Here is a 24,842-nt window from a genome sequence, read left to right on the forward strand (position 1 = left end):
GCATCCCTGCCTTGTTTAAGGGTCTTTGTTCTGACAAGACATAAAACTGTGCTGAAAACCCTGCTTCTCTGGAGCAGTTTCTCAGAGTAACCTGGGAAGAGGGCTTCTGGGCTATAGGCCTCAGTCCGGCTCAGATAAAACTGTTCTGTTCTTATTACTGATTGGTTATTGATTATTTTCCGCAACAAAGTCCAGCAGAACAGGACAGCCTCTCTCTCTGGCTCTGCCTTACCCGCAAAACTGGGCAGGCTCCCACCCGCAGAGCCCTCCCTTCTGCCCTTAGGGGTTACTAGGACACTTCAAATGAATGTAGATAAAACTAAAGGAATTTCTTAAAAAGACACATAGACCAACCAGCTGGACCACTGGCCTCCTGGCCAAGAGGATGGACAACACTGCCATCTGATTCTGCCTCCGGGGCTTCCTCCTTCAGAGCCCAGAGTAAGGGGGACCCCTCCCTCCCGGGGCTGGCACCCCCAGGCAGGCCCTCTGCACCTCCAAAGCCGCACCAGCTTCCCCACAGATCTCCAAGGTCCCCGCCACTTACAACCCTGCCAGGTCTGCCCCGCAGTGAGAAGCACGAGCTCCGAGTCATCGGGGACACTCCAGAAGTAATCTCCAGTCACCTCCGTGCCATCCTCGTAGAGACACAGGGTGGAGCCAGGAACGGGGAGCTGGGAAGAAGAGGGGGAGGGGAGAGCAGGGTGGGATGCTTACTTCCTGGATCTCGGGCGGCCCAGTCTTGGGGTGGCGACCTGAGGTCTTCCCATCTGCAGCCCTCACAGAGAACAAGAAGGAACTACTACGCTGTAAAGAATCCCACTCGAGATGCAGTCTGCACGGACAGAGCACGTCCAAACAAGGGCACCTACTGTAGGTCGTTCTAAGACCTGGAAAGTCATAGAAATACATACACGGTGATAACCGCTTTGCAGGATTCACCACTCGGACCCTTCAAACCGAGCTCCTCCAGGGCACTTTAAAATCCAAGCCTGTGGGCTTCCCTGGTGGCGCAGTGGTTGTGAGTCCGCCTGCCCATGCGGGGGACACGGGTTCGTGCCCCGGTCCAGGAGGATCCCACATGCCGCGGAGTAGCTGGGCCCGTGGGCCATGGCCGCTGGGCCTGCGCGTCCGCGTCCGGAGCCTGTGCTCAGGCCGCGGCGGTGAGAGGCCCGCGTACAGCAAAAAAAAAAAAAAAAAAAAAAAATCCAAGCCTGTTTCCAAAAATGACCCTTGACTGCTTGCACTAAGCCCGTAAACACATCCCCATCAATGAGGCTCATTGCCTGACAGGTGTCAGGACACATCGCCTAGCGCTCGAGTTTCTCCCTGGGCACCAATGAGTTAAGGAGAACATCTTTACTGAGCAGGACCCACCGCCTCTGGCCACGGAAGTGTGATCAGCACACAGGACTCTTAACTTGCTGAGGTTTAGTCCTCTGTTGCTCGACACCAATCAGTTTTACGAATTTTTTTTTACATCTTTATTGGAGTATAATTGCTTTACAATGGTGTGTTAGTTTCTGCTTTATAACAAAGTGAATCAGTTATACATATACATATGTTCCCATAGCTCTTCCCTCTTGCGTCTCCCTCCCTCCCACCCTCCCTATCCCACCCCTCTAGGTGGTCACAAAGCACCGAGCTGATCTCCCTGTGCTATGCAGCTGCTTCCCACTAGCTACCTATTTTAGGTTTGGTAGTGTATATATGTTCATGCCACTCTCTCGCTTTGTCACAGCTTACCCTTCCCCCTCCCCATATCCATTTTTAATAGCAACTCCTCCCCTCTCCCCGACCCCACACATGCACACACAACCCCAGCACTGCTCTAAGCCCAGTCGAGAAAATTAATTCAATAAGGGTAAGAACAATGGCTGAAATACCTAGAATATTCGTGCCAAAGGGCTTTTAGAGGCCTCTGAGCCCAACCCTTCATTCTACACCAGGGGAAACCAGGCAGGGAACGGCCTGTGCCCTGGAGCACTTGAGCCTACGAGCACTGGAACCAAGTCCCTGGGTCTCAGGCCAGAGATGTCGTGATGCTCACGGTCAGAAGGGGGAAGTTTCCCAGGCCTCTCTACAAAGTCCCCCTGCTCTGACGGGGCCGAGGAGCCAGAGGAGGAGGTTGGGGGCTACTCCGCAGCACAGGAAATGGGAATTCCCTGGGGCCCAGATGTCTCCCACACTCCCTGGTTTTGAGGCAGAAAAGCAGCACCTCCTATTCTCCCTAAATTTCTCCCAAGCGGGTGGGCTCCTAAGCGCTGGGGCAGAGGCTTCACTCAGGCCATCTGCTGAGATGCAGCACCAGGCACCAGGACCCAGAAGCCGGGAAGGACCCCAATTCCCCCGCCCCCCGCCTGCAGCCCCCGCACCCGCAGAGGCTGGGCTAAGAGGCTTCCGGCGTAGCTAGACCGGGGTTTAAACACCGGCCTTTCCTCAGTGTCTATGGCACGTTGCTTAGTCGCTCGGTGCCTCAGTTTCCTCATCTTTGAAATGGGGGTGTTAGCGCCCGATTCACAGGGCGACAGGTGGACTCCACGAGAGCCCACGTAAGGAGCCAGGATGGAGCCCGAGGTCGGGCACGTGGCCGTCGGCAGTGGTCAGGCTCAGGCTTTCCGCCCTGGGGATATGGACAGTGACCCCTCCCAGCGACTGTCATTACTCGGGGACGCACTGCGGCTCGGTGCAGCCTGAGATCGGCCAGTGTTGACAGTGCAGGACGACGGGCCAACATCTTCCCAGCTCAAAAAGAGTGCTCTGGGAAGGCTCGCTCAGTCAGACTCGCCCCACCCCACCCCCACCGCCACGCGGCCCGGGGCGCCCGCAAGCAGAGGCCCCCAGCCCATCGGCCCCCAGCTCCTCGGCCCGGGGAGCACCTGCAAGCGGAGGCCCCCCGCCTCCCGGACCCCGGGGCACCTGCAAGTGGAGGCAGCCCTTCCGCAGCACTTCCTCGCAGTTCCTGCCCGCCACCCCAAATTTCTTCTGGTTGTGCAGGGCCCGCAGCTTGAACCTCTTGAGCTTCTGGAGCACCGCAGACATCCTCAGAGGCTCCGGCCCCGCGGGCGGCGCCTACGCGGCGGGCCGCGCCGTGTGTCCGCGCCTGGGGGTTTCCACGAAGGGGAATCAAGGCCCCGCGCCGCCCCCGCCCTCGAAACTACACTACCCAGAAGGCCCGGGAAGCGGCGGCATGACCCCGCCTTGTGCGCAGGCGCCGTTCCCTGAAAACTACATTACCCAGAAGGCCCAGGAAGAGGCGGTGCGACTTCGCCTTGTGCGCAGGCGCGGCGGGGCGGGGTCGCGCACGCGCGGAGGTCCGGGCGGGCCGGCCTGGTTGTCATGAGAGCGGCGGCCGCGGCCCGGGCAACAGGCGCTGGCGGCCGGGGCTGTTCCTCGGCTGCCACCAGCGCTGCGGCTTGGGGGTGCCGGCCGGCCCGGGTCGGCGGAGGAGGCGCCTCCTGAGCTCCGCCGAGGCGCGGCGCTGCCGAGGGCCGGCGGAGAGCCCGGGTCGTGCGGACGTCCTGACAGGTACACGAGCGGGCCGGGGGCGTCGGGGCCTCCGTGGGCGGCAGGGCCTCCGTGGGCGCGGCCAGCGCGCTGCGTCACCGCCCCGGGCGGCCGGCGGCGCCAGCGCTTGGTCCCCGCGTTTGGCGGCGGTGCGGGCTCAGCGACCCCGACTCGGTGCTGAGCTGGCTCTTCAGCCTCGTCTGTTTCGGGGATTCTCAGGGGCACTTTCGAGTCTTGAGGTTGCTTGACCAAAAAACCATTTCAGTGTGTAACATTTAGGTTTTCCTAAGAAGGAAACGATACAAGTCTGTCTCCTAGTCTTGTAGCAAGATGTTCGGAAGTTGGTAAAGTGTTTCGGTTTAACGTAGAGATTCAGCACCCCGATGCGTAGTGAAAAGCAGACTTCGTAAGAGGAACCGCCGAGTTACCTTCTCCCCACGGTCCCACCTCGTCCTGCGGCGCGGGGGGAGAGTGATCGCTGCTGGGTAAATGCAACCGGCGCTCGTTTTGAGGCGAGGATCGCTGTGCACCGGGGCCCCGCACTCGACAGAGCTTTGGTTCTCCCCAGAATGTTAATGTGATTTTTATAGAGCCCAATACTAGTGTCCTTAGTGACACCGCAAGTATCTTAGGGAAGACTTGAAGGTTTACGCAAAGGGGACCCTAGGGAACAAGGCGGAAGGACGTGGCGATAAAGGAATCCTGTTCGAATTCCCAAACCGACGTAACAGCGTTGCCTCTGCGGTTCCCAGGCACTTCTCCTGTCTGGTTCCTAAATGCCAGGACTGTGTTCTGGATTTATCGAGGCAGCACAGTATAGTGGACACGTCCTTTATTCGGATTTAAAGGGCCCCATTTCTAACTCTTAGGACCATAACCGAGGGTGTTGGTCAAGACCAGGCTCTGGAACCTGACCAGCTTTAGAACAAACCCGGCCTGTGTGGCTTCATAGCCGGATGACCCTGGGCCAGGCCTCTCTGTGCCTCAGTTTCCTCGTCTCTACAGCTGGGGTGTCAGAGTTGTGATGAAGGTATAAACATGTATGCATCTGCACACAAAAGTATGGTGTAAGGGAGTAGGTCAGTACACAGGTCAGCAAGATGAATAAACAGTATTTCAGATCTCTGGACTTTCAGGATATGTGATCATACTCAGTTGAAAATATTTCATAGGTACCTACTGTTTTCAAGGTGGGATAGAAAGCAACAGGCCCTGCTCTTAGAGGTGATGGAAGGACACAGGGATCTAACTCTGAGCTTTAGTAAGTTTGGAGGGACTTTAGAATCCATGACAGAAAGCGGGGGTTAGAACAGCAGGTTGGGCTTGAGGAGGGTTCTTCCGGTGGGGGCAGTACTCCACGTGGGGAAACCTGGCCGTTGTTTTCTAGAGAACACAGTGGGACCCAGAAGAGGTGACGTATTCAGTCACTGTTCCAAAGGTGGGACCAGTGAGACTTGGCACTGAGGGAGAGGGGACGGGGGAGGGGGAGGTATGGAGGCCAAGGGGAGAGTCAGTCCAGGCTGCGAGCCGGGCACGTGGGAGGAGCCAAAGGCTGGGCGAGGCCAGTCCATGTCTGGCATGGGAGCTGGCACACAGGCCAGGCTGTGCAGTTGCCGTGGGTTAAATCACACTTGTCCATTTTTTGCGCCTGCATTTTATTACTTTCTGGGTTAGTTTGGTTTTCTCTCCTGTGATATCCTGCAGTGAGCTTTGTATAAACAATAACTGGGATCTTTAATAGTGGTTTCTCTTTCTATTTTAAATACTTTTGTTCGTATATTCCAAGAAACATTAGCGAGTGCCAGCCAAGAATTAATTTATTGACGTGGTCCTCTGCAGGTTCTCAGTAAAAGTCAAAGGAAGATCTAGATCATGTATCAAGCATGTTAAAACAAACACATTCCATGTGGGATATGCTTATGTGTCACCTCCTCCTGAAAATCTCCATTAATAGTATGTCCTACCCCAGAGAACTTTCTGGAGAAGTCTTTATCCTCTGTGTTAGTGAGGACGCTTGGTCGCATACTTCACTCAAATTGGCCGACTGAAGAGCATCGACAGGCTTAGTCACTGGAGAGTAACCGGAAGTCCATGAGTTGCTCGGGCTTTAAGTCCTGAGGCTCACAGGGTGTCTCTGCCTCTCTCAGCACTGCTTCCCCGTGTCAGCTCCACTCCCTGCCTGGATCTCCCCTCTGGTGACCTCCAGCAGCCCCCTCCCCCCGCCCCCGCAGACACTATGCTATGGCCACAGCCTCCGCAGGGTCCTGGGATTGAGTGGCTTTGGTCCAGTTTGGGTCCTGTTCTCATGTCTCCATCCCTGAGCCCGTTCCTGAGGAGGGATGTGGAACTCATGGACCACCCAAGCCTGGGAAACGTGCCCCCTCAGGCGGGGATCTGTGGGGGGCAGGATGGGCGTCAGCCCCACAGTTCCGGGTGTGGGGAGGACAGAACCACGGAGGGAAATTGGGATTGAGGTGCTGTTTTCAAAGGAGTGGGCAAAACTGGGCGTCGCTGCAGCCGCCCTCAGAACGGTGCTGGGCGACTCTGGGCCAAGCCAGCTGTGCTGAGACACCGAGACGAGGATATCCTGCAGCTGGGGTTTGCGCAGCTGCCCAGAGGCAGCCCCTCCGCCAGGCCCGGGGAGAACACCTGTGTGCTTGAGGTTCCGCCGTGGTTCTGCTCTCCCTGCTGATCAGCATTTTCATTTAGCAATGATTATGCCGTTGATTAAACGGCCCCCTTTCCCCTTATTTTTGTATAACTCATTAGCACACTGGTTTATTAGTTCCTTAATAATTTGAAAATCTTTATATTCATATCTTAGCAAAAGACCTTGTTTTTGCCATAACAAAGTAGCACGAACTGGATGACTTAAAACCACAAAAATTTATCCCGGAGGCTAGAAGTCCAAAATCAAGGTGCACTTGTGCAGGGCCACGCTTCCTCTGAAGGCTCCTTCCCGGCCCCTTCCAGCTTCTGCTGCCTCCAGACAGTACTCGGCGTTCCTTGGCTTGTAGATGCAGTGCTCCAGCTGCTCGGCCATTGTCACTTGGCTTCTCCCTGTCTGTGTGTGTCCCTGTCTCTTTTCTGATAAGGACACAAGTCATGTTGGAGCAGGGCCCATCCTATTCCAATATGACCCCATATTGGACCCTGTTTCCAAACGGGGTCACGTCACTGGCACCAGGAGTTAGGACTCAGCATAGCTTTGGGGGGACACAGTTCAACCCACAACGCTGGTCAAACTTTTTGGCATGTATTTGGGAAAAGTCAAGAGGCATCTTAAAAATTGTGTAATAAGAACTAGACTCTTTCAAAGTGATGGGACAGTCCTGACTAGTTTGGGAATTACTTTGTGTATTAACAAGGCAGGAAATAACACTTTCAACGTTACGATGTACTACTAAGTCCCTTAAAGCAGTCTTTCCTGTTCTCATACATAGCCCCAGCGTGCAGAATGCCCCACAAGATCGGATTCGTAGTTGTCAGCTCATCTGGACACGAAGACGGCTTCAGTGCCCGGGAGCTAATGATCCATGCACCGACTGTCAGCGGGTGGAGGTCACCGAGGTGGGTCAGATGGGGGGGGGGGGGCCGGGGGGGGGCAAGGGCCGTGGGTCCTCAAGGGCGCATGGGCTCTCTCCGTCTCAACTGCTAGTCTTACTACGACTCAGACGGCAGAACCACACGAGGGTCGGGTTGTGCTGCAGACTCACCCATCTAGTTACGCGCTGGACTCTTTTCCTTCTGTTTTTAAAGAAAATTTGTTGGACCTTTTTCCCTATAACATTAACCCACATTCACTTAAGAAGCATGCAAATACGGAAGAGAGGAAGGAGAACTGCCCCTCCCCCAGTTCCCTGATTGAGGGCCAGTCCCGCATTCTCTGTGCTTGGTGGTAAAGATTTTACATCTCACTGCTTTCATGTAACACAGGACTTCAGCCAAGTCCCTTTCAGACTCATCTGGAATGTTTGTACACCTTTAAAAGTCTTCATTACTTGAGTGATGTAATACCAGTGAGTATTTTTCTAAAACATTTAAGTCTTTTCCTGAGAAGCCTTCATTCTTCCCCAGAGGTGGGGCAGAGTTAGTTGTTGAGCTGCCCCAGGGCCTGATCTGGCTTCCCCGACTTAGTGTCGGCCGCCTGAGGCCATTCACCTCCTGGTCCCCTCACCTCCTCGGGGAATCTCACTCCTCATGACTTGTTTTCCGAGAGTGCGTAGAAGGCTTACTGTTTGCTCCTATTCATGAACATGTGAATCTGTATGACATTTACGTTCAGTCATATACTGCGACTTACATTTATTCAGATGATATATTGCTAAAAAGTTGAATGTAAATCCCATTTAAAATTCAAATATATTTTCCTTTTGGCGTTTCTGAGGGAACCCGACAAACAAGACTCCACTCTCGGTGAACTGAGAAATGAAACAAAAGAGTAGAGCAGATGGGGACAAATAGCCTCTTTAATGCTGATGAAGCTGATACTGAACAAGGGCTTTATCCGGGCGCAAGTAGCATCCCAGGACTGGGCCAGCCCGGCAGCCCCACCAGGCCCAAGGGGGCTGGAGGAACACCTCCATCAGGCAGCCTCAGTCACATCCACGCTCCCCCCAGACTCACGAATCAGTCCAGTCCTGCTTCTCCCCAAGCCCAGGGGCCCGGAGTGAGCTGCGGCCACGGTTTTATGCAAATACACTTGCATTCCCCACACACACACACCTGCATTTCCCTTCAGCAGAGGTCCTTCCTACTAAATGCACTTATTCAGCATTTATGCATGAATTAAAGGTACTTAAATACACAGACAGGGCCGCTTTTTTGTAATATTTATAAAAGTAATACTGATATGGTTCTTTCACATCTTGACATGGTATTTCTTCTAAGGCATGACCTATACTTGTTTTAGTAGTAAACTTTCAGACTGCTTCAAAGGAAAGGGTATATGTGCCTTGATCTCCATTCAGACTCATGGGTTTGGCTCGGGAGTCTCCTGACTTCAACAGTGTTCTCTGAGGTCAAGCACATCATAGGAAGGCAAAGGAAAGTAACCTCAAACCAAGTCTCCCAAAGAGAGGACAGGGTGCTCTGTTAGCCCAGGTCAAAGAGTGATTGCTCAGGCACTGATAGATATAACTCCAGTGGGAGGTGGTCCTGGGGGTCTTTACAAGGGTGCAAGGGAAGTTTTTCCAGTGCCTTCTATGACCTAGGAATTCATAGAGCCTGAAATCTTCAGGGCATGAGACACACTTCTCCAAGAGAACACAAAGTTTACACCAATGATCAGCGCCTCTGGGCATGAATTTTTTATTGTCAAATAATATTCATTTGGAAAGAAATCTAGGGAATTCCCTGGTTGTCTAGTGGTTAGTACTCAGTGCTCTCACTGCTCCAGGCCCGAGTTCGATCTCTGGTCAGGGAACTAAGATCTTGCAAAACGCACAGCATGGCCAAAAAAAGAAAGAAATTTAGAGCTGTCAGTTTATCTTGAAGAGATACATACCTTTTTAGGTAATAATCAACTTTAAAAATAAAATAGCCAGTTCTTTTACCTACAAAATGAGTTTATTCCAGAATGGCAGAGGAATTGCAATTCGGGACATGCAAGCTATGGTGAAACCATAGGCAAGTCTGGGGAACAAAGGAGAAAGAGAAACCTTACTTTACCTTGCTTTATAGAGAAAAGGAGGAAGTTGGGAGGGGCTGCTTTGAGTGAAAGTCCATTGGAGGAAAGCAAGGGTTCAGGGTGGTGACAGTGTCTCATTGGCTGGGCTGTTGCTGAACTAGTAGAAAATCTTCCTTCTCCTGCTGGGGCAGTAATGTCAGCTTCTTCTTGCCCAGGAATGAAGGAAGATACGTGCCTGAGTGCTCCCCCTTCAGGGCTCCCCCTCTCCATTTTAATTGAGGTTTCGTTTTATTAATTGTCGTATTTCCCCCTTTTGAACAAGAACTTTCTCCAAAAGTATCACTGATCAAGAGTCAGGTTGTCCGCATTTAGTGGTTTTTGTCCTTCAGTGTCAGGAAGGACCTTTCCTATTTGTCACATCCAAAGTCGGAGGGAAATTACATGGCAGTAGGAAACCGTTTAAGGCCATGTTTGAGTAACAGGGAAGGTTAGAAGGGAAGACTCTCAAGCACTCCCATCTAAAGTGTACATCTTGTCAAGGTTGTGCACGTTGGAGATCTCAAAGCATTGAGCCAACATCACTCTGTTGCGTACATCATTTCTACAAAGGTTTAACATGTAACAGGTACAAAGGTTAAAAATAATTATGCAAAACAAAGTTTAAAGTAACATGACAGTTCCAAATTTTATGATAGTTCTGACCCATGACCCTAGGTCTGAAGGTAGCCAGCTGAACAAATCCAAGGACCGTGGAATATCAGGTGAAAATCTTTTGCAACCAGTGCACTTGCTCCCTGGTTTTGTGTAATTGGATTTCTACTTCTCCCGAGACATTTATCCATGTGCAATAGATGGTATTTGCTATTGTTCCAACACCTCCTTGCTCAGCAAATAGGTAATTGGGGGCTATGCACTTACCTAAAACTACTTTAGCTAATAAGTGAACGATGTTGGGCTGCTACTCCTTCGGCTGTGGAATTGGCCAGCTCTTCTAATGTTAGGAAGAGATTTCTAATCATGTGTTCATTGGCACCTACTCTGATGGGGGGAGAAAGGCGGCTCTCCCTACAGAGGCAAACCTGGGGTCATATACGCCTGCTGGAAGTTCCCATGTAAGGCAGCTAAGGAGGTTTAACACAATAGACCAATGGGAGGTTTCTGATCTGTTATGAAGAGAAAGTAGAACAGTGAATACAGCAAAAGCACACTGTTCTTTTACCCTCCAGCTGTCAAGATGATGAGCTGCCCAAGCTGGGGGCCATTACCAAGGCTTCCACGTATAGAAGAGTAACCGGGAGGAACACGTAGGACCCCCTCGTCAGTAGTAGCATTTATGGACTCATTTGTCGGTATCAGGGACTTGGCGGCCTTCGACCAAGACTCACGTATGATGTTATCACATACTAAAAGTCTTCCCAAATATATGGGCATGACAGCCAGCTTACAAACGGTCTGACTCACACTGACCGCTCCCGTGTCTTCCGCGTGTACATTCAGGAGGCTTAACTGAAGCCAGGGGACGAGGGCGTGCGGCTTTGGTAGTCTCACCTTATACCTGCGGAGCAGTTGAGGTGCAGAGTGGCATTTGGGATTCCAGAGAAGTTACTTATAGTGTGAGTAGGGGTCACTGCTGTCATGGACAGATCAAGGTTTCTGGTGACAAATCCAACAGTCAGAGAGGTTTCCCTCTCTTGCAGTAGATCAGAAAATGTGCATAAAAGCAATGTCTGCCCAAGGTAGAGAGGGAGAAAATAAGGTAAGACGCAATAGTGAGAAAAGGGTATATGGGCCTGGTCCATCTTGGGAAAGCTGTCTCATCGGATGCTGTCTGCTTCCATTCCTGGAAATCTTTACTTTCAAGTTGCCAGTTGTGCAGGTCCACTCAGGGCTTGGTGTTCTCTTTAGAGGTGACATGAATCCAGGAGTCCATTCCTTGGAGCTTAGCAGCACAAGGGTTGGTTAGCAGTACCTGATAGGGGCCTTTCCAGTGAGGTCGAAGGGAATCCTCCTTGCGGTGTCCCTTCCAGTAGGTGAAGTCTCCGCGTTGCATGGTGTGATACTTAAGGTCTTCATCTCCTGGGAGCATGCTATGAAAACATTACTAAAGTGTGATTACTTTCAATGGGAACAGTAAGGCCCTTACAGTATTGAAGTATATCTCCGTTTATCAGCTGTGGATCAAAGGAGGCGGGAACCAGGTGCATTGGGCTTCCTGTGACTGTCTCAGAGGGTGAGCGTTTGTGAGTTCCCAAACGGGTGGATCTGAGATTTAGAAGGGCCAACAGTGATGCTTTTGGCCAAGGTATTTGGAGGGTCTCTACAAATTTTGCCAGTTGGGTCTTAATGATGTCATTAATGCGTTAGACTAGCCCTGAGGATTGAGGATGGTAAGACAGTAAAAGTGTAAAACCAGCCACAGACCTGTCGAAGTGTTCAGCCGCTGAAGTTCAGGGGCAGGGGGCATTCCCCAGGTAGAGATGATCTTTTCTAACAGGATATTAGCCACAGAAGAGGCAGTAGCCTGTCTACAAGGGAAAGCTTCAGTCCAGTGAGAAAACATGCAACTCATGACTAAGACATATTTATATCCCTGAGATGGGAGCAGCTGAATAAAATCCCTCTGCCAGGTCTCGAGTGGCCCATTAGCAACTTACTGCAGTGCAGACAGGTTTTCCTGGGTTGTGTTTTGGACAGATGGGACAAGCACGGTGGGCGCTTCTCACAGCTTTCTTCATGTTTCTTCACCAATATTGGTTCATGAACTCTGTCATTTTGCCAGTAGACCAGTGGCTTAAGGTATGTGCAGTGGTCAGTAGTGGGAACTTTAGAATTTCTGGTAGGACCAGATTGTTGTTTGGCCCAAACCAAGAGTCTGTCTTTTTATGAAGCCAACAGTTATTCAATTTCCAATATTGTTTTTCCTTTTCTGGGGCCAGTTGTTGGGCATTTCTAGTCAGTGTTTCCAAATTATCATCTGGGGGATGTGGGGATATCCCTTTGGAGCGTGACAGAGGGTTAGCCATTGGTTCCTTTGAGAGCAGCATTTTTCGGCAGAAATGTCAGCAAGGTGGTTTCCTTTAGCTTACAGGGACTCGAGTCTGGAATGCCCAGAGACCTTGCTAGTAGACAGAGCAGCTGGCAAAAGTATGGCATCTAATAAATTTTAGACATGAGAGCCATTTTAAATTTTATTCCCGTCAGAGGTAAGTAAACCTTGCTGTTTTGATAACATCCCAAAGTCATGGGCTACCCCAAAGGCGTACTGGCTGTGGGTATAAATGTTGGTGGTCTTGCCCTTGGCTAAAGTACAAGCCCTAGTGAGAGCATGTAATTCCACCTTTTGGGCTGAAGTAGCCAAAGGTACTGCCTTGATGACTTCAAGAGGAGTTGCGACAGCAACCCCACACGGTGTTACCTTTTGCATCTTTTAGATAGGAACTATTAGTAAATCATGAAAAATCTACATTGGTTAGAGGAATTTCCTGTGAACTATTGCAGGGAGTCAAAAGGTGATCTGTCAGTGTTAAGCAGTCTGGAAGAGTTTTGTCAGAGCAGCGGGGAGAGGAACAGTAGGGTTGAGGTTATTACACCAAGAAAGAGTTCTGTGAGGAGCAGTTAGCAAGAGGGTCTCACAGGAGTGTGATGCAAATTCAGGAGAGCTTCTACTGCATGGGGTACAAAGATGGTTAGAGGGAATCCCATGATTATTTTTTTGGTGGCCTTAACCAAAAGGGCAGTGGCAGGAGTGGCTCTGAGACCAGGGGGCTGTCCCCATGGCACAGGGCCCAGCTGTCGACTATACTAGCCGATGGGTGGATGATGGTCCCTGTGTTTGGGATGATACTCCAAAGGCGTTCCCCTCCTTCTCACGTACAAAGGGAAAGAAAGGAAGCTGACAATTAGGATGTCTAAGGGCAGGGGCCCTTATTAAGCTTTTCTGTAAGGCTCCAAAGGTTATGTCATCCTGATCGCCCCAAATAATAGGGTCCGGTTTGTTGTTTTTTATAAAACATGCAGGGGCTGGGCCATAAGAGAGAAATTTGGAATCTAGTTTTGACGGTAGCCAGCTAGCCCAAAACACCTCGTAATTGGGCTGAGTTTTAGATTTGGGGAAGCCTAATCTAACCATGAAGCCTACCTGTATCTAAAGGTAGCCTCATTCTAAGATCAGGTGCCCTAAATATTGAACCTGAGTTTGAGCAAACTGCAGTTTTTCCTTGGAGACTTTATGTCCCTTTAAGGCTAAAAGGTTTGAACAGGTGAATGCTGTCCTCCTGTGAAGTTTTAGAGGCGAGTAGAGAAGCAAACCATCCGTATGTTGTAATAAAGTAGAGCCTGCAGAAAGCAGTTTTGTCCAGGTCAGCCTGTAAGGTTTGAAAAGTAAGAAGGACTTTCAGGGACTTCCCTGGCGCTCCAGAGGTTAAGACTCCTCCATGCTTCCACTGTAGGGGGCGCGGTTCAATTCCTGGTCAGGGAACTGAGATCCCACGTGCTGCGCAGCACGGCCAAAAGAATTTATTTTTAATAAATTTTAAAAAAAAGAAGAAGAAGGACTTTCAGTAAAAGCCTTAAGCATTTCTGTCCAGGTCTACTGTTCTTTCCCAAGTGAAAGCAAGAAGATACAGAGTAGCTTTATCAACAGGAATGCTAGAGAATGCAGTGCATAGATCAATTACAGTGAGATTCTGCTTTTAGTAGAAATGGATGCTAGTCGCATATGGGCTGAGGGAAGACAGGGTACCAGGGATAACAGTGTCACTTATTCCGGTTTCCGGACAAACCTCCATCCTCAGCCGCTGGGTTTTCTCACGGGCAAAGCAGGGTGTTACGGGGACTAGTACAAGGGATAATGAGGCTGCGGCTTTGAAATCTTCTGTTATGGGCTTGATGCCTTGAAGAACCTCTTTATTTAATTATAAGGTACTGATTAATTCTGGGGAGAAGTTTTGAGGGATATGTTTGACTCTTAATGGGAGGAGCACTGAAGTCTGTGTATTTCAGTTGGAGATTTTGCCCCCAGGGAAAGTGGTAGCTGATCCAGTGGTGACAAGTGACTAGTGAGTATCCTTGAAATCACCTCTGATGCATCTGAGACAGAGCAAGTAAAAGATATCGAAGGTCATTCAGTTCCCTGCTTGGCTATTTTGATGGCTACTGTCAAATTCTAGAACTATTTCCCCCTTTCAGGAGAAAGAAATTCCAGCATGGTATTTCCCTAAGAAATCTCTGCCCAGTGATTGAATAAGGATGAAGGAGCCTAAGGAGAAAACAGGGTGTGTCTCTCGGAGGGCCTAAACAAAAGGGAACGGGTTCTGAGACGGGGATCTTTGGGGGTTCGTTAGAAACCCCCACTATTTGAACTGTTTAGCACTCCAAGGCAGGGCTGCTTTACAGCAGTGGGGTTGAGCACCAAGAGCGTAGCTGTGGTGTCAGTAAGGACACAGAGATTCATCCCCATCCAGAGTGTCGTTTCTCCGAGCCGATTAAAAGGGAGGGTTGGCAGAGCCCCCTGTAGTTCCTCAGAGCCTGGCCGTTGGGGTTAGAAGGACATTGGGAAGGTTGCTTAGAGGGCTGAAGGTGCCAGCAGTGCTTAGGCTTTAATTATCTTTTTTTCCAGTGTCCTGGCTTTTTGCAGTAATAGCAGAGACCAAGAGGTTTTGTTTGGCGGGGAGGGTGGGGCCTCCATTTGTTGAATTGTCTAGCGTGCAAATGCGCTGATTTACCAAATTAACCAAACCTGGAGTGGACAGGGTTTCCCATTCCATCCTGGTCTTTTTTTTTTTTTTTTTTTTTTGGCTGCGTTGGGTTTTCACTGCTGTGCACAGGCTTTCTCTAGTTGCAATGGGCAGGGGCTACTCTTCCTTGTGGTGCGTGGGCTTCTCATTGGGGTGGCTTCTCTTGTTGCGGAGCACGGGCTCTAGGCACGCAGCAGTAGTTGTGGCTCGCAGGCTTTAGAGCACAGGCTCAGTAGTTGTGGCGCACGGCCTTAGTTGTTCCACGGCATGTGGGATCTTCCTGGACCGGGGCTCGAACCCATGTCCCCTGCATTGGCAGGTGGATTCTTAACCACTGCGCCACCAGGGAAGTCCCCATCCTGGTCCTTTTAACTGAAAGAGAATCCCCATTCAGCCCATTAATGAACACAGAGTTAAAGGCAACCCAAGCAGATTCAACATCCAAAAGACCAGAGTTTTCTCTAAAGACAGTCTGAAGACAACTACAATGGCCGTGAACAGGTTTTATAGGTTTTGCATGCAAAGCCTGAATTTTGTTCCAGTCATCATGCTTAGGAAAACCTTTTGAAACTCTTAGTGAAAATTTCTAGCAAGTTCTTGGATTTCCTGCTAACAGTCAGGGTTTGTTTTTCCAAATCCCTTTCAGGATTTTCCCATCAGGCAAGTTTCATCCAATGTTAGGCCTGAGCTTCACCAGCAAGCATGTGGACTAATTGATATAAATCTGAGAAGCCAGGTTGATAAGTTTATAAGTGGATAAGTTCTTCAGCAAATCCATGGGGGTCCTCAGTTACTTTGGGAAAATCTTTGACTATAGCTAGAAGTTCAGCTTTAGTCCAGGCAACATAAGTAACTAGGGATTTAGCATCTAGACCCCTAGAAGGCTTAGCTTTAAAAGGGCAGGACTTAATAAGTTCAGGGGAGGGGGAAACAGGGAGAGGTTTGGAGAAAAAGGGGAGTTCAGCAAGAGGGTTAGGAGCGGGTGGAGGGCCCAGAGGAGGTGAGAATGGGCAGAAGGGGAGGGAAGGTGCCGCAGGGGCACAAGGGGCGGGGGCAGGGGAGAGGCCTCAGAGCCGTTTTGTCTTCTTTCAGTTTGTTCTCCTCTGTTAGTCTAGGAATGGTATTTTGTAAAGAGGCAGTTTTATTAGAGTCCTGGATGTGTTTGGAAGCTCCAAGGTACCGATTAAGATAAGCATCCCATTCAGTCTGTTTAGTTTTAGAGCCGTTGCTTTCTAATTTGGTTCTGAGAGAAACAAGTTTGGAGAGGTTGAAAGTTCCCCATAATGGCCCTTGGTATTCTGAAGTATTTGGGGTTAAGTCAGTCTATTTAGTTTAAAATGTGCATGAGGAAGGACCATAGTTTTTAAACATAAAACCAGCCAGGGTCCCCGAAGGAGGGTGCCCTTAGAGCATTTAGGTGACTGGGGTCCCATTTGTTAGAGCTTTCCTCAAGAGCAAAAGAAAAATCCCTAAACAGCCTGATTCCAGTGGAATTTTACCAAAATTCCAGCACACTTCCAATAGGGGGAACAAATGAGTGAGTACTCACCTGAGGGACAAAGCCTTCCCAAAAAGAAAACAAGCAGATCCCAATAAAGTCAGAGCACTCAACCGAAAGGAGGGAGCTGACCCGGAAAGAGGAGGCTTCCTGGCCCGGAAGGAGGAGGGCTCTCGCTGCCCGGAGGGGAGGGGAGGGGAGCAGGGCACGGGGCACGGGCGGCTGTCACACGTGGGTCCAGGCTCCGTCTCCTCCAGAACCCACTTCTGCACACCATGCGATGTCAACCTTAAAAATAAAATAGCCAGTTGTTTTTGCCAGCAAAATGAGCTTATTCCAGAATGGCAGAGGAATTGCAGTTCGGGACATGCAGACTGGTGAAAGCATAGGTGAGTCTGAGGACAAAGGAGAGGGAGAAACCTTATTTTACAGAGAAAAGGGGCACTTGGGAGGGGCTGCTTTGAACCTAAGTCCATTGGAGGAAAGCGAGGGTTTGGGGTGGTCACAGCCTCTCATTGGCTGGGCTGTTACTGGACCAGGAGAAAGTGTCCCTTCTGCTGCTGGGGCAGCCGAGTCTGCTGCTCCCTGCCCGGATGAAGGAAGTCCATGCCTGAGACCCTCCCTGCGGGGCCTCTGGCTCCATTTTAGATGAGTTTCTCTTCACTGATTTGCACAGTGTATTGTCCCTTCTTTTCATCAGTTTGAGGGGTATTTTTGATTCATCTATAAACTCTCAATAAGCTACCTTTGAATAGCTAAATCCTAGTTCCCTGACCAGCATCGAACCCAGGCCCTCAGCAGTGAAAGCGCTGAGTCCTAACCACTGGACCGCCAGGGAAGTCCCATAGCCCTTTTTTTGAAGGGCTTTAAAATATACAGCTTCAAACTTTTGTCAGTCATCTTAGTTTTCCTTAAACAGTTTTGGAGGTTTTGTTTTTTTTATAAAGGATTTTTTTCCGCATGAGATTACTGTGTCCTTATGTCTAGAATGATCTCACTGCCAATTATGTCTATACCTGCATTTAAAAAAAGTAAATATTTTAAATGTCTAAAGCAGTGCTTGACTGAAGGGTATTCAAGGCTCGAATTGCTAAGTTCCCAGTTTCCTGGCTGCCCTCCTGCCCCACATGCCTCTCTCTTACAACCTTGGCATTTAGGAAACCCCAGGGATCACCCCCCCAGAATACGTGTAGTCACTGGCCCCACTTTCTCAGCAGCACTCTCCCCATTCACCCTTTCACGTCCCTCAGTTAAACACAGAAGTTTCCAGAGTCCCATCCATCCCGCCTGATGATCCTTCCTGTGCGCTTCCTTTCTGTCCTCTCCACTGATGGTGGCCCCTCTGCTAGGAGCGTGAGGACAGGCACGGGCCACATGATGGGTGCGGTGCTAATGCTGAAAAGCTGGGGGAGGAGGCTGTTTGGGGCGGCTTGGGGAGCTGGGTCAGGGGTGTGTTTGTCTGGGTCACATCTGGTGCTTTGAGGATGCCTGCACTCAATGTCAAGTCACCAACGAGATGTGCAAGTTCGGACACAGGATGGTATTTACTTGGGGTTCCTCCCTGTTAGGAGGTTTTCAAAGCCATAGGGCAGGTGGGATGCCTCACAGTGAGTCTAGATAGAGAAGGGAACCTGGAACCCAGCCCAGGGCACAGTCAGGGCCGGACGGGAAGGCAGCCCGAGGCAGGAAGGGGCCCAGGAAGTCAGGACCATGAGGTGTACGTTGCACTCAGCCTCGTGGAGGTCAGTGGTGGCCTGTGACCTTGGCCAAGGGGGCAGCTGAGAAACGGGGTGGGAGCTGGAGACGGAGGCAGGGTCATGGGAGGCTCCTCAGGCTTTTCTGGAGTGTATGCGTGTGTGTGAGTGTGTGTGTGTGTGTTGTGTGAGTGAGTGACTCTGAGTGTATATGAGTGTGAGTATGTGAGTGAGTGTGTGTGTTGTGTGTGTGAGTGTGAGCATTGAGTGTATTTGTGTGAGGGTGTGAATGGGTGTGTGTGTGTGTGTCAGTGTGTGTGTGAGTTTCAGTGTGTATGAGTGTGTTAGTGTGTCAGTTTGTGTGTTACTGTGTGAGTGACTGTGTTGTGTGTGTATGAGCGTGAGTGTATGTGTATGAGAGTGTGTGTGTGTGTGAATGTGAGAGTGTGAGTGAGTGTGCGTGTGTGTTGATGGGGTGATCGGGTCAAGAGAAGGGGCAGGCTGGCTCTGGTGCAGTTCAGCTGGGGCTGCTGGGAGGAAAGGCGGGAGAGGGGCCAGGCCGGCCAGTGGCCAGGTCGCCACTGCACTCGAGGAGGATCGTGACGCGTGCTGGAGGGGCCTTTCCCACTGTCGCATCCTCGGTGCTTCCCCGGCTCTAGATGCCCTCGATGCCCACTGTCGTGCGCACCCAGTGTTGGCCAGCTCGGCGCACACGCTGCCCGCTGTCGAAGCATCGTGCTGCCCCCCGCCCCCAGTCGTGATCACATACTGCAGTGTGACGTTCTAACGCTCTGTGTCCCTTCTGGGCAGAATTAGAAGCTCCAGCGTGGACAGTTGTAGGCTTCTCCTGGCCGCTGAGCGAGCGTTGAGAGGCATTCTTGAAGTACTGATCGTTGCTCACTCCACTCAGGATTCTGTAAAGCAAGGGCTTTCCTGAAGTGTTCAGGTTCTGGTGGAAAGTCCTTTGACTCGCTAGTACAGCATCTTTAGATTGATGTTTTTATCTCGTGATAAACTTTGGGTTTCATTTCAAACCACTAACTAACTGCTCCAAGTATGATTCACGCTGAGGGGCTGGCAGACCCCATCAAACCTTCACTCCAAGCTCGAGCTGCGACTGGAAGGCCAGAGGACGGGGGCAGCACCGGGGACCCGGCAGCGTCAGAACCCACAGACCTGACACGTACGTGTAAGCGTGGCTGCGAACATCCCTCGACCCTCTACGGAGATCCTGCAGATAAAACAAAAATGTGTTTGCTTTCAGGTTTTGCCAGTTTCCACAAGAAATTGTTCTTCAAATGGTGGAGAGATGTCGAATAAGAAAACTACAGTTGCTTGCTCATCAGTATATGATTTCCAGTAAAATCGAGTTCTACGTTAGTGAGAGCCTGCCTGAGTATTTCGCACCGTATCAAGCAGAGCGGTTTCGAAGGCTTGGGTAAGAATGCAATTTAACATGTACGGTGGGGACTCTTAGCCTAATTCCACCTCAAAGCAATTAAAAACTAAGGAGTCGCCCTTGCCCTTGGCGCTGTCTTACGTACTTGTGTGCGGGTGGAGAGCACACCCTTCCGAACACCGGCCTGGTGCTGAGCGTGCTTACTGGGCAGTGTTCCTGTCGGTCGTATTCAGGCCACTTTTCAGGGGCAGAGCTTATCTTAAGAGAACTATTTAGAACTTGACTTCTGGACTTTCTTCCCTAGGGTTTTTCGTTCCAAACCTAACAACTTTCCTTGAAACCTGCGGAGCTCAGTGGGCACCGAAGGCAGCGTATTTCCACATCAGCGTGATTCCAGAGTTGTGTTTTTTCTTTCAGCTACGTCTCTCTCTGTGACAATGAAAAGACAGGTTGCAAAGCCCGGGAACTGAAATCGGTGTATGTGGATGCAGTAGGACAGTTTCTTAAGCTGATTTTTCACCAAAACCATATCAACAAGTACAATGTGTATAATCAGGTGAGACACATGGGCCCTCCCCTTGGTGACACCCCTACCCCGCCCCCTGCTTTGTGGCATCTGAGACTCCTCCTTTAAGGTGGTGTCTGTGGGAGAGTGCTAAGCTCCCTGGAGCTGCGTGCTCCGATTCGGAGCCACCGGCCACGTGCGGCTGTGCACGCTGGGAGCGTGGCTGGTCCAAGTGCATGGGCTGCATGTGTGACCCAGGCTCGGTTACACAAGGAGAGGAGGATGTTTTGGATACATTAGCTTTAAATATAGTGTTAAAATCAAAAAATCAATTTTAAATGTTTCTTTTACTGTGTCGACTAGACAACTTAAAATTACATATGTGGCTTGCATTATATTGGGTTGGCCAAAAAGTTTGTTCGGGTTTTCGAGGGAACACTGCATGGAAAAATCCGAACGAACTTTTTGGCCAGCCCATTATTTTTGTTGGACAGCACTGTTCTCCATAAACCCCCTAAACGTTTACAAGGTAAATCCCCTGGTGGAAACTGAGAGTGCGGTTTCATGATGCATGCAGTCCAGAGTCTCTCTAGCTCCCTCCCTCCCCTTCTGTTTATTTTTTTGGCATAAAGAATATTAGTGGAAATCAACTGTGTCCAAAGCAGTCTTGTTAATTAGCGCAGATATTTACAGCACTCCCTGCCCCCTCCAAGAGGAGTGCAAGCATTCCAGCAAGTCAGAGCTTTCTGCTGAGCAAGTGAGCTGAAGGAGAGTTCTGAGACAGAGTCGTGGTGCCTGGTCCGTATTTGACAGCAGAATTCTGAGCCTTTTCCCTCCTCCACCCCATCTGTGTATTCACCAGTAATTCCTCAGTTTTCAGTTCAGCAACCGTGATTCTCAAGGAGGGGGGTACGCGAAGGCGGCTCCTCCCCGTCAAGTGAGAATCAGTGCCTTGGACAAACCAAGCTATGTTAACGTAGGTTTTCATTTCATTGTCTAATTTACCACGATCATGTAGATGTGACCCCATCCTTAACCTTGAGTGGATGGTTTGATATAAAGCTGGGTTAAAACTTTGGAGGTTTTTTAGCTGTATTGTTTTAACATCCTTTAAACATTAAAATACCCTCTTGGTTCAGCATTAGAATATTAACTTATATAATTTATAAAAGTCATTAATAATTCTATATTAGCCTGAGATTTTACAGCTAAAGCATTTTGCTGTACCTCATCCCGTTTTATGACAGTGTGGCTCAGAGTTTGTTATAAAGGGGTTAAGTCATGTCAGACATGTTATACTTAATTTCTGTTGATTAACTCTTTCTTAGGTTGCTTTGGTGGCAATAAATATCATTGGAGACCCTGCAGATTTCAGTGATGAAAGCAATATTGTAAGTTTGGGAAGTTTCATTCCTGAAGAGGGACATTTATTTCTAACAAGAGGGGATCGTTTATTTTTGTCACAAAAGTATCATCCTAAAAGTCCTCACAAAAGTATCTGGTGAACAGCTAGCAGACCATTTTCAGCAGCTGTTGTATTAAACTTTACTCCAGGGCACTAGGATCATTGAAGCTCCCTGACTGACACCTTTATGTCAAATCATCTCTGTTTTATGTTGTTCCTTTTCTCTCTGAGATACTAAGCATAACTTTTTCCCCCAAAGACCTCTAGAGAGAAGCTGATTGATCATTATCTAGGGCACAACACAGAGGACCCAGCTCTCGAAGGAACTTGTTCTGGGTAAGAGCCCTGCCCCCCACCCCCGAGGCAATAAATTTCTGTAACTTTCCTTGGAATCATGAAAGTGCAAGTCAGCTCCAAAGAAAGGATCCTGGACCTGGGGGCCTCTACATTCAGTCTGGAGCCGAATAAGCCACTGATGGGATTGTCTTAAATACGCTGCAGATTAAGGTCACCGTTTTATTCAGCACATCTTTCACTGCCCTGCAGAGCTGACTTCGTTTCTTGCATGTTCTGGTATTACTAGCCAGTTCCTCGAATGCTTAGATGTTAGTACACAGTTGACATTTGCACATGACCTGTGGTGTATTTCCACGCTCACACGCACATGGCCAGAACTGCTGGCTCTTCCGTTTGCATCAAACATGGCGTCAGTTCTCTGTGCCGTTGCTCGGAGCCGCTGGGTGGTGCTGAGTATGGCTACTGGAGTGGAGGCCGTGCTTACAGTTTCGTGTATAAAAAGTCACGGCGCAGGGTGACCCATCGTCCCGCCTACACAAGCTCCGCTTCAGTCCTCAGCCCGGATCCTTCCCGCCTGCTGGAGTCCTCACCTTGCCAGGTGGGGGTGAGAAGCACGGGGGGAGCACTGACGGCAGGTACTTCCTTCAGCATCGTGGAGGTGCTGCCCCCGGCTCTGCCCTTGGTGAACAGGGACCACTAAGCTCACTTACCGGGTTTAGTATCGCCAAGAGTCCTCTGGGGAATTGTGGTTTCTGTTTAAATCAGTTCTTTATCAAGTTAGCCACGGGGGATGGTAAACTGCAGTTTCTTGTCCTGACTCACCCACCCCCGCCAGGGTTTTCCTGAAGGTAGAGGGAGGTCTTGAAAGGTTGTGGACAGTGCCCAAGGCTGAGTCCACAGGCGGTGCTGGAGCATCGTGGAAAGTGGGCGCTGCTGATGCCTGGGCATTGCAGCATCATTTCGTCCTTCGTAGGGTTTTTATACTGTAATGAAGTCTTGGCTTCGCCTCTGGAACTTCAGGGCAGAGTGAGTTAGACTTGAGCGTGTGGTGTGTATTTAGGTAAGAAGAGTCAACGGATCTTGGAAGCACAGAAACGTGCTCTTGTTCAGTCATCACTGAGATGAACGGAGCCGCTCACAGCCGCCGTGGCCATGTGCCCGCTGCTGTGCCCACAGCCGCCTGAGTCAAGGCCTGGGGAAAGGGGGTCCTGGCTGCCTTTGAAAGGTGATGTGGTCCCCTGTCCTGTTTGAGTATATTATTAACCAACCAAACTTGTATGACAAATCATCTCTTTAATGATACTTGCTGTGTGCAAGGACACCCAAGGCGAAGCTAACAGCAGGCGTCTTCCTGCCTCTGATGCAGCAGATTGGGAGGCTCTGGACCGTGTCCCCTAACGCTTCTGTCAAGTAGTTAGAACGGCGTCCTGGTTCTAAATGTCAGGCCCAGAAGAAAGCTTCTGGCCGGTTATAGAATTGGGAGGAAAGAGGGAGGCGGTGCGTAATCCAAAACAGGTTATTCAGATCACGTTTAGGTCATTTATTCTGGGAAGGATTTCTCTGATCTCCTGCAGGACTGGGTGGTGATGTCATACGATCAGACACTTTGAGGTACAAGCCCAGTGGTAGCAGTTCTCCGTCTTTAATGCTCGTCACCATTACTGTGGCGTGAAATGCAACCCTGGACTCGGCCTGGGCCACCAAGCCAGCCTCTGCAGGGCTGGGGCCTGCTCATGGCTGGCTTTGGTTTTGGTTTTCCCACGTCTACAAATGATTCACATGCTCTGTCCTGTCCCTGCGCCCAGAGCAGAGCCCTGCACGGTCTGCACTCGGGATATCTGCTGAACGAGTGAATGAACACACTGAAGGCTCAGATGCCCCGTGTGCATATAATTCATGGTCAAGAGCATAAGCTGTGGGGTCAGCAAGACCTGCCTGCACTTGCTCTGTGACCTGAAGCCCGTTACTGACTTCTCTGAGCCTCTGCTTTCTCAGCAAGAAATGCTCCGGAACGGGTGTGGATGGGACCTTTCCAGACTTGTCTGTGTGTCTTCAGCACTGAGCACGGGGCCCACTCTCCCCCTGCAGCGTCACATAGACTGAAACTGGCTCTAAAGTACCCTTTCCTTTCCTTTAGGAAGTCTGACTATATTTCCCCACTAGATGACTTGGCCTTTGACATGTACCAGGATCCGGAAGTGGCACAGATTATCCGCAGGTTAGATGAAAGGAAGCGCGAGGCGGCCCAGAGGGAGCGCTACGACGACGCCAAGACGCTCAAGCAGGCCATCGCCGACCTGCAGAAGGTACTGCCTGTGGGGAAGGCGGCGGCTCCGTGTCTAACTGCCCTGGTTCCTGCTCAGCAAACGGCAGGCCTCTGAAGGCTGCAGGGTTAGCGTGGGTTCAGGGGCATCAGCACATGAAGGACAGCAAGAGCACACACTCCTGCAGAGCCCTCCTCAGGGCCACGGCCGCAGGAAATGTAAGATGTTTAAACTCTCGTGAGCTCGCAGGTGGCGGTGGCCCGTTCCCTCCATCCCCCGTGCCGTTCCCCTCTCCCCCCGACACGGAGTTGGTCGCCCACACTGTCCTCAAAGCGTTACTTTAAAACCGTCTTTGCACCTCGCGTGAGTCGGTCCACATGCGAAGCCAAAGCCAACGCTGTGTGCTTCAGGTCGGGGAGCGGCTGGGCAGGTACGAGGTGGAGAAGCGCCGTGCCGTGGAGAAGGAGGACTACGACCTGGCCAAGGAGAAGAAACAGCAGATGGCGCGCTACCGCAGCCAGGTGTACGGGCGACTGCAGCTGCACGGGCTGGTGGACGCCGAGCTGGTGGGTGGCGGGGCCCGCAGCTGGGACCAGGGACCGGGAGAGCCGTCGCGGGGTCCACGAGGGTGGTTGCGTGTTCCACAAAACGGAAGACTTTGTCAGGCTCAGGCGACAGCGGCGACAGTGGGCCCGTGTCGTAGGCCTGGCCTTGACGCACTCTTGCAGGATTTGCAGAGGCGGAGACAGGGCAGGTCGGGTGGGAAGGCTTCCCGGTGGGCGACTGCATCTCCTGTTGGCAGCCCTGCCCACACAGCCCCCGGGAGTGGGGCGAGAGAGCACCACCCTGACAGCTCAGGCTGGGTGGGGGCGGGTCTCATGTCCGGAGCCCACGTTCCAGGCTGGGACG

General features: G+C 50.8%; 2 protein-coding genes across 12 annotated transcripts in view; one reads left to right on the plus strand and one right to left on the minus strand.

The window, feature by feature from the left end:
- DFFB (DNA fragmentation factor subunit beta) overlaps positions 1-3,166 on the minus strand; it is an 18,368-nt gene extending 15,202 nt beyond the window's left edge. For 2 of the 5 annotated variants that reach the window (XM_019930969.2, XM_019930971.3), the window contains exons 1-2: positions 2,920-3,166; positions 548-674 (exon numbers count right to left, since the gene is read on the minus strand). In XM_019930969.2, the coding sequence (XP_019786528.1) occupies positions 548-674; positions 2,920-3,042 (250 nt within the window). In that variant the 5' untranslated portion in view covers positions 3,043-3,166. The remainder of the gene's footprint in view (positions 1-547; positions 675-2,919) is intronic. The other 3 variants (XM_019930967.3, XM_019930966.3, XM_019930968.3) reach the window with 3 other exon arrangements.
- Positions 3,167-3,303: 137 nt separating this feature from the next.
- Positions 3,304-24,842, plus strand: part of CEP104 (centrosomal protein 104) — a 57,344-nt gene continuing 35,805 nt past the window's right edge. For 3 of the 7 annotated variants that reach the window (XM_019930957.3, XM_019930962.3, XM_033844488.2), the window contains exons 1-8: positions 3,307-3,528; positions 6,951-7,077; positions 19,328-19,501; positions 19,880-20,018; positions 21,296-21,358; positions 21,632-21,708; positions 23,807-23,975; positions 24,344-24,499. In XM_019930957.3, the coding sequence (XP_019786516.1) occupies positions 6,965-7,077; positions 19,328-19,501; positions 19,880-20,018; positions 21,296-21,358; positions 21,632-21,708; positions 23,807-23,975; positions 24,344-24,499 (891 nt within the window). In that variant the 5' untranslated portion in view covers positions 3,307-3,528; positions 6,951-6,964. The other 4 variants (XM_019930961.3, XM_073797005.1, XM_019930959.2 and 1 more) reach the window with 4 other exon arrangements.

This window comes from Tursiops truncatus, chromosome 1 (genome assembly GCF_011762595.2).
Source record: "Tursiops truncatus isolate mTurTru1 chromosome 1, mTurTru1.mat.Y, whole genome shotgun sequence".
Taxonomy (NCBI): domain Eukaryota; kingdom Metazoa; phylum Chordata; class Mammalia; order Artiodactyla; family Delphinidae; genus Tursiops; species Tursiops truncatus.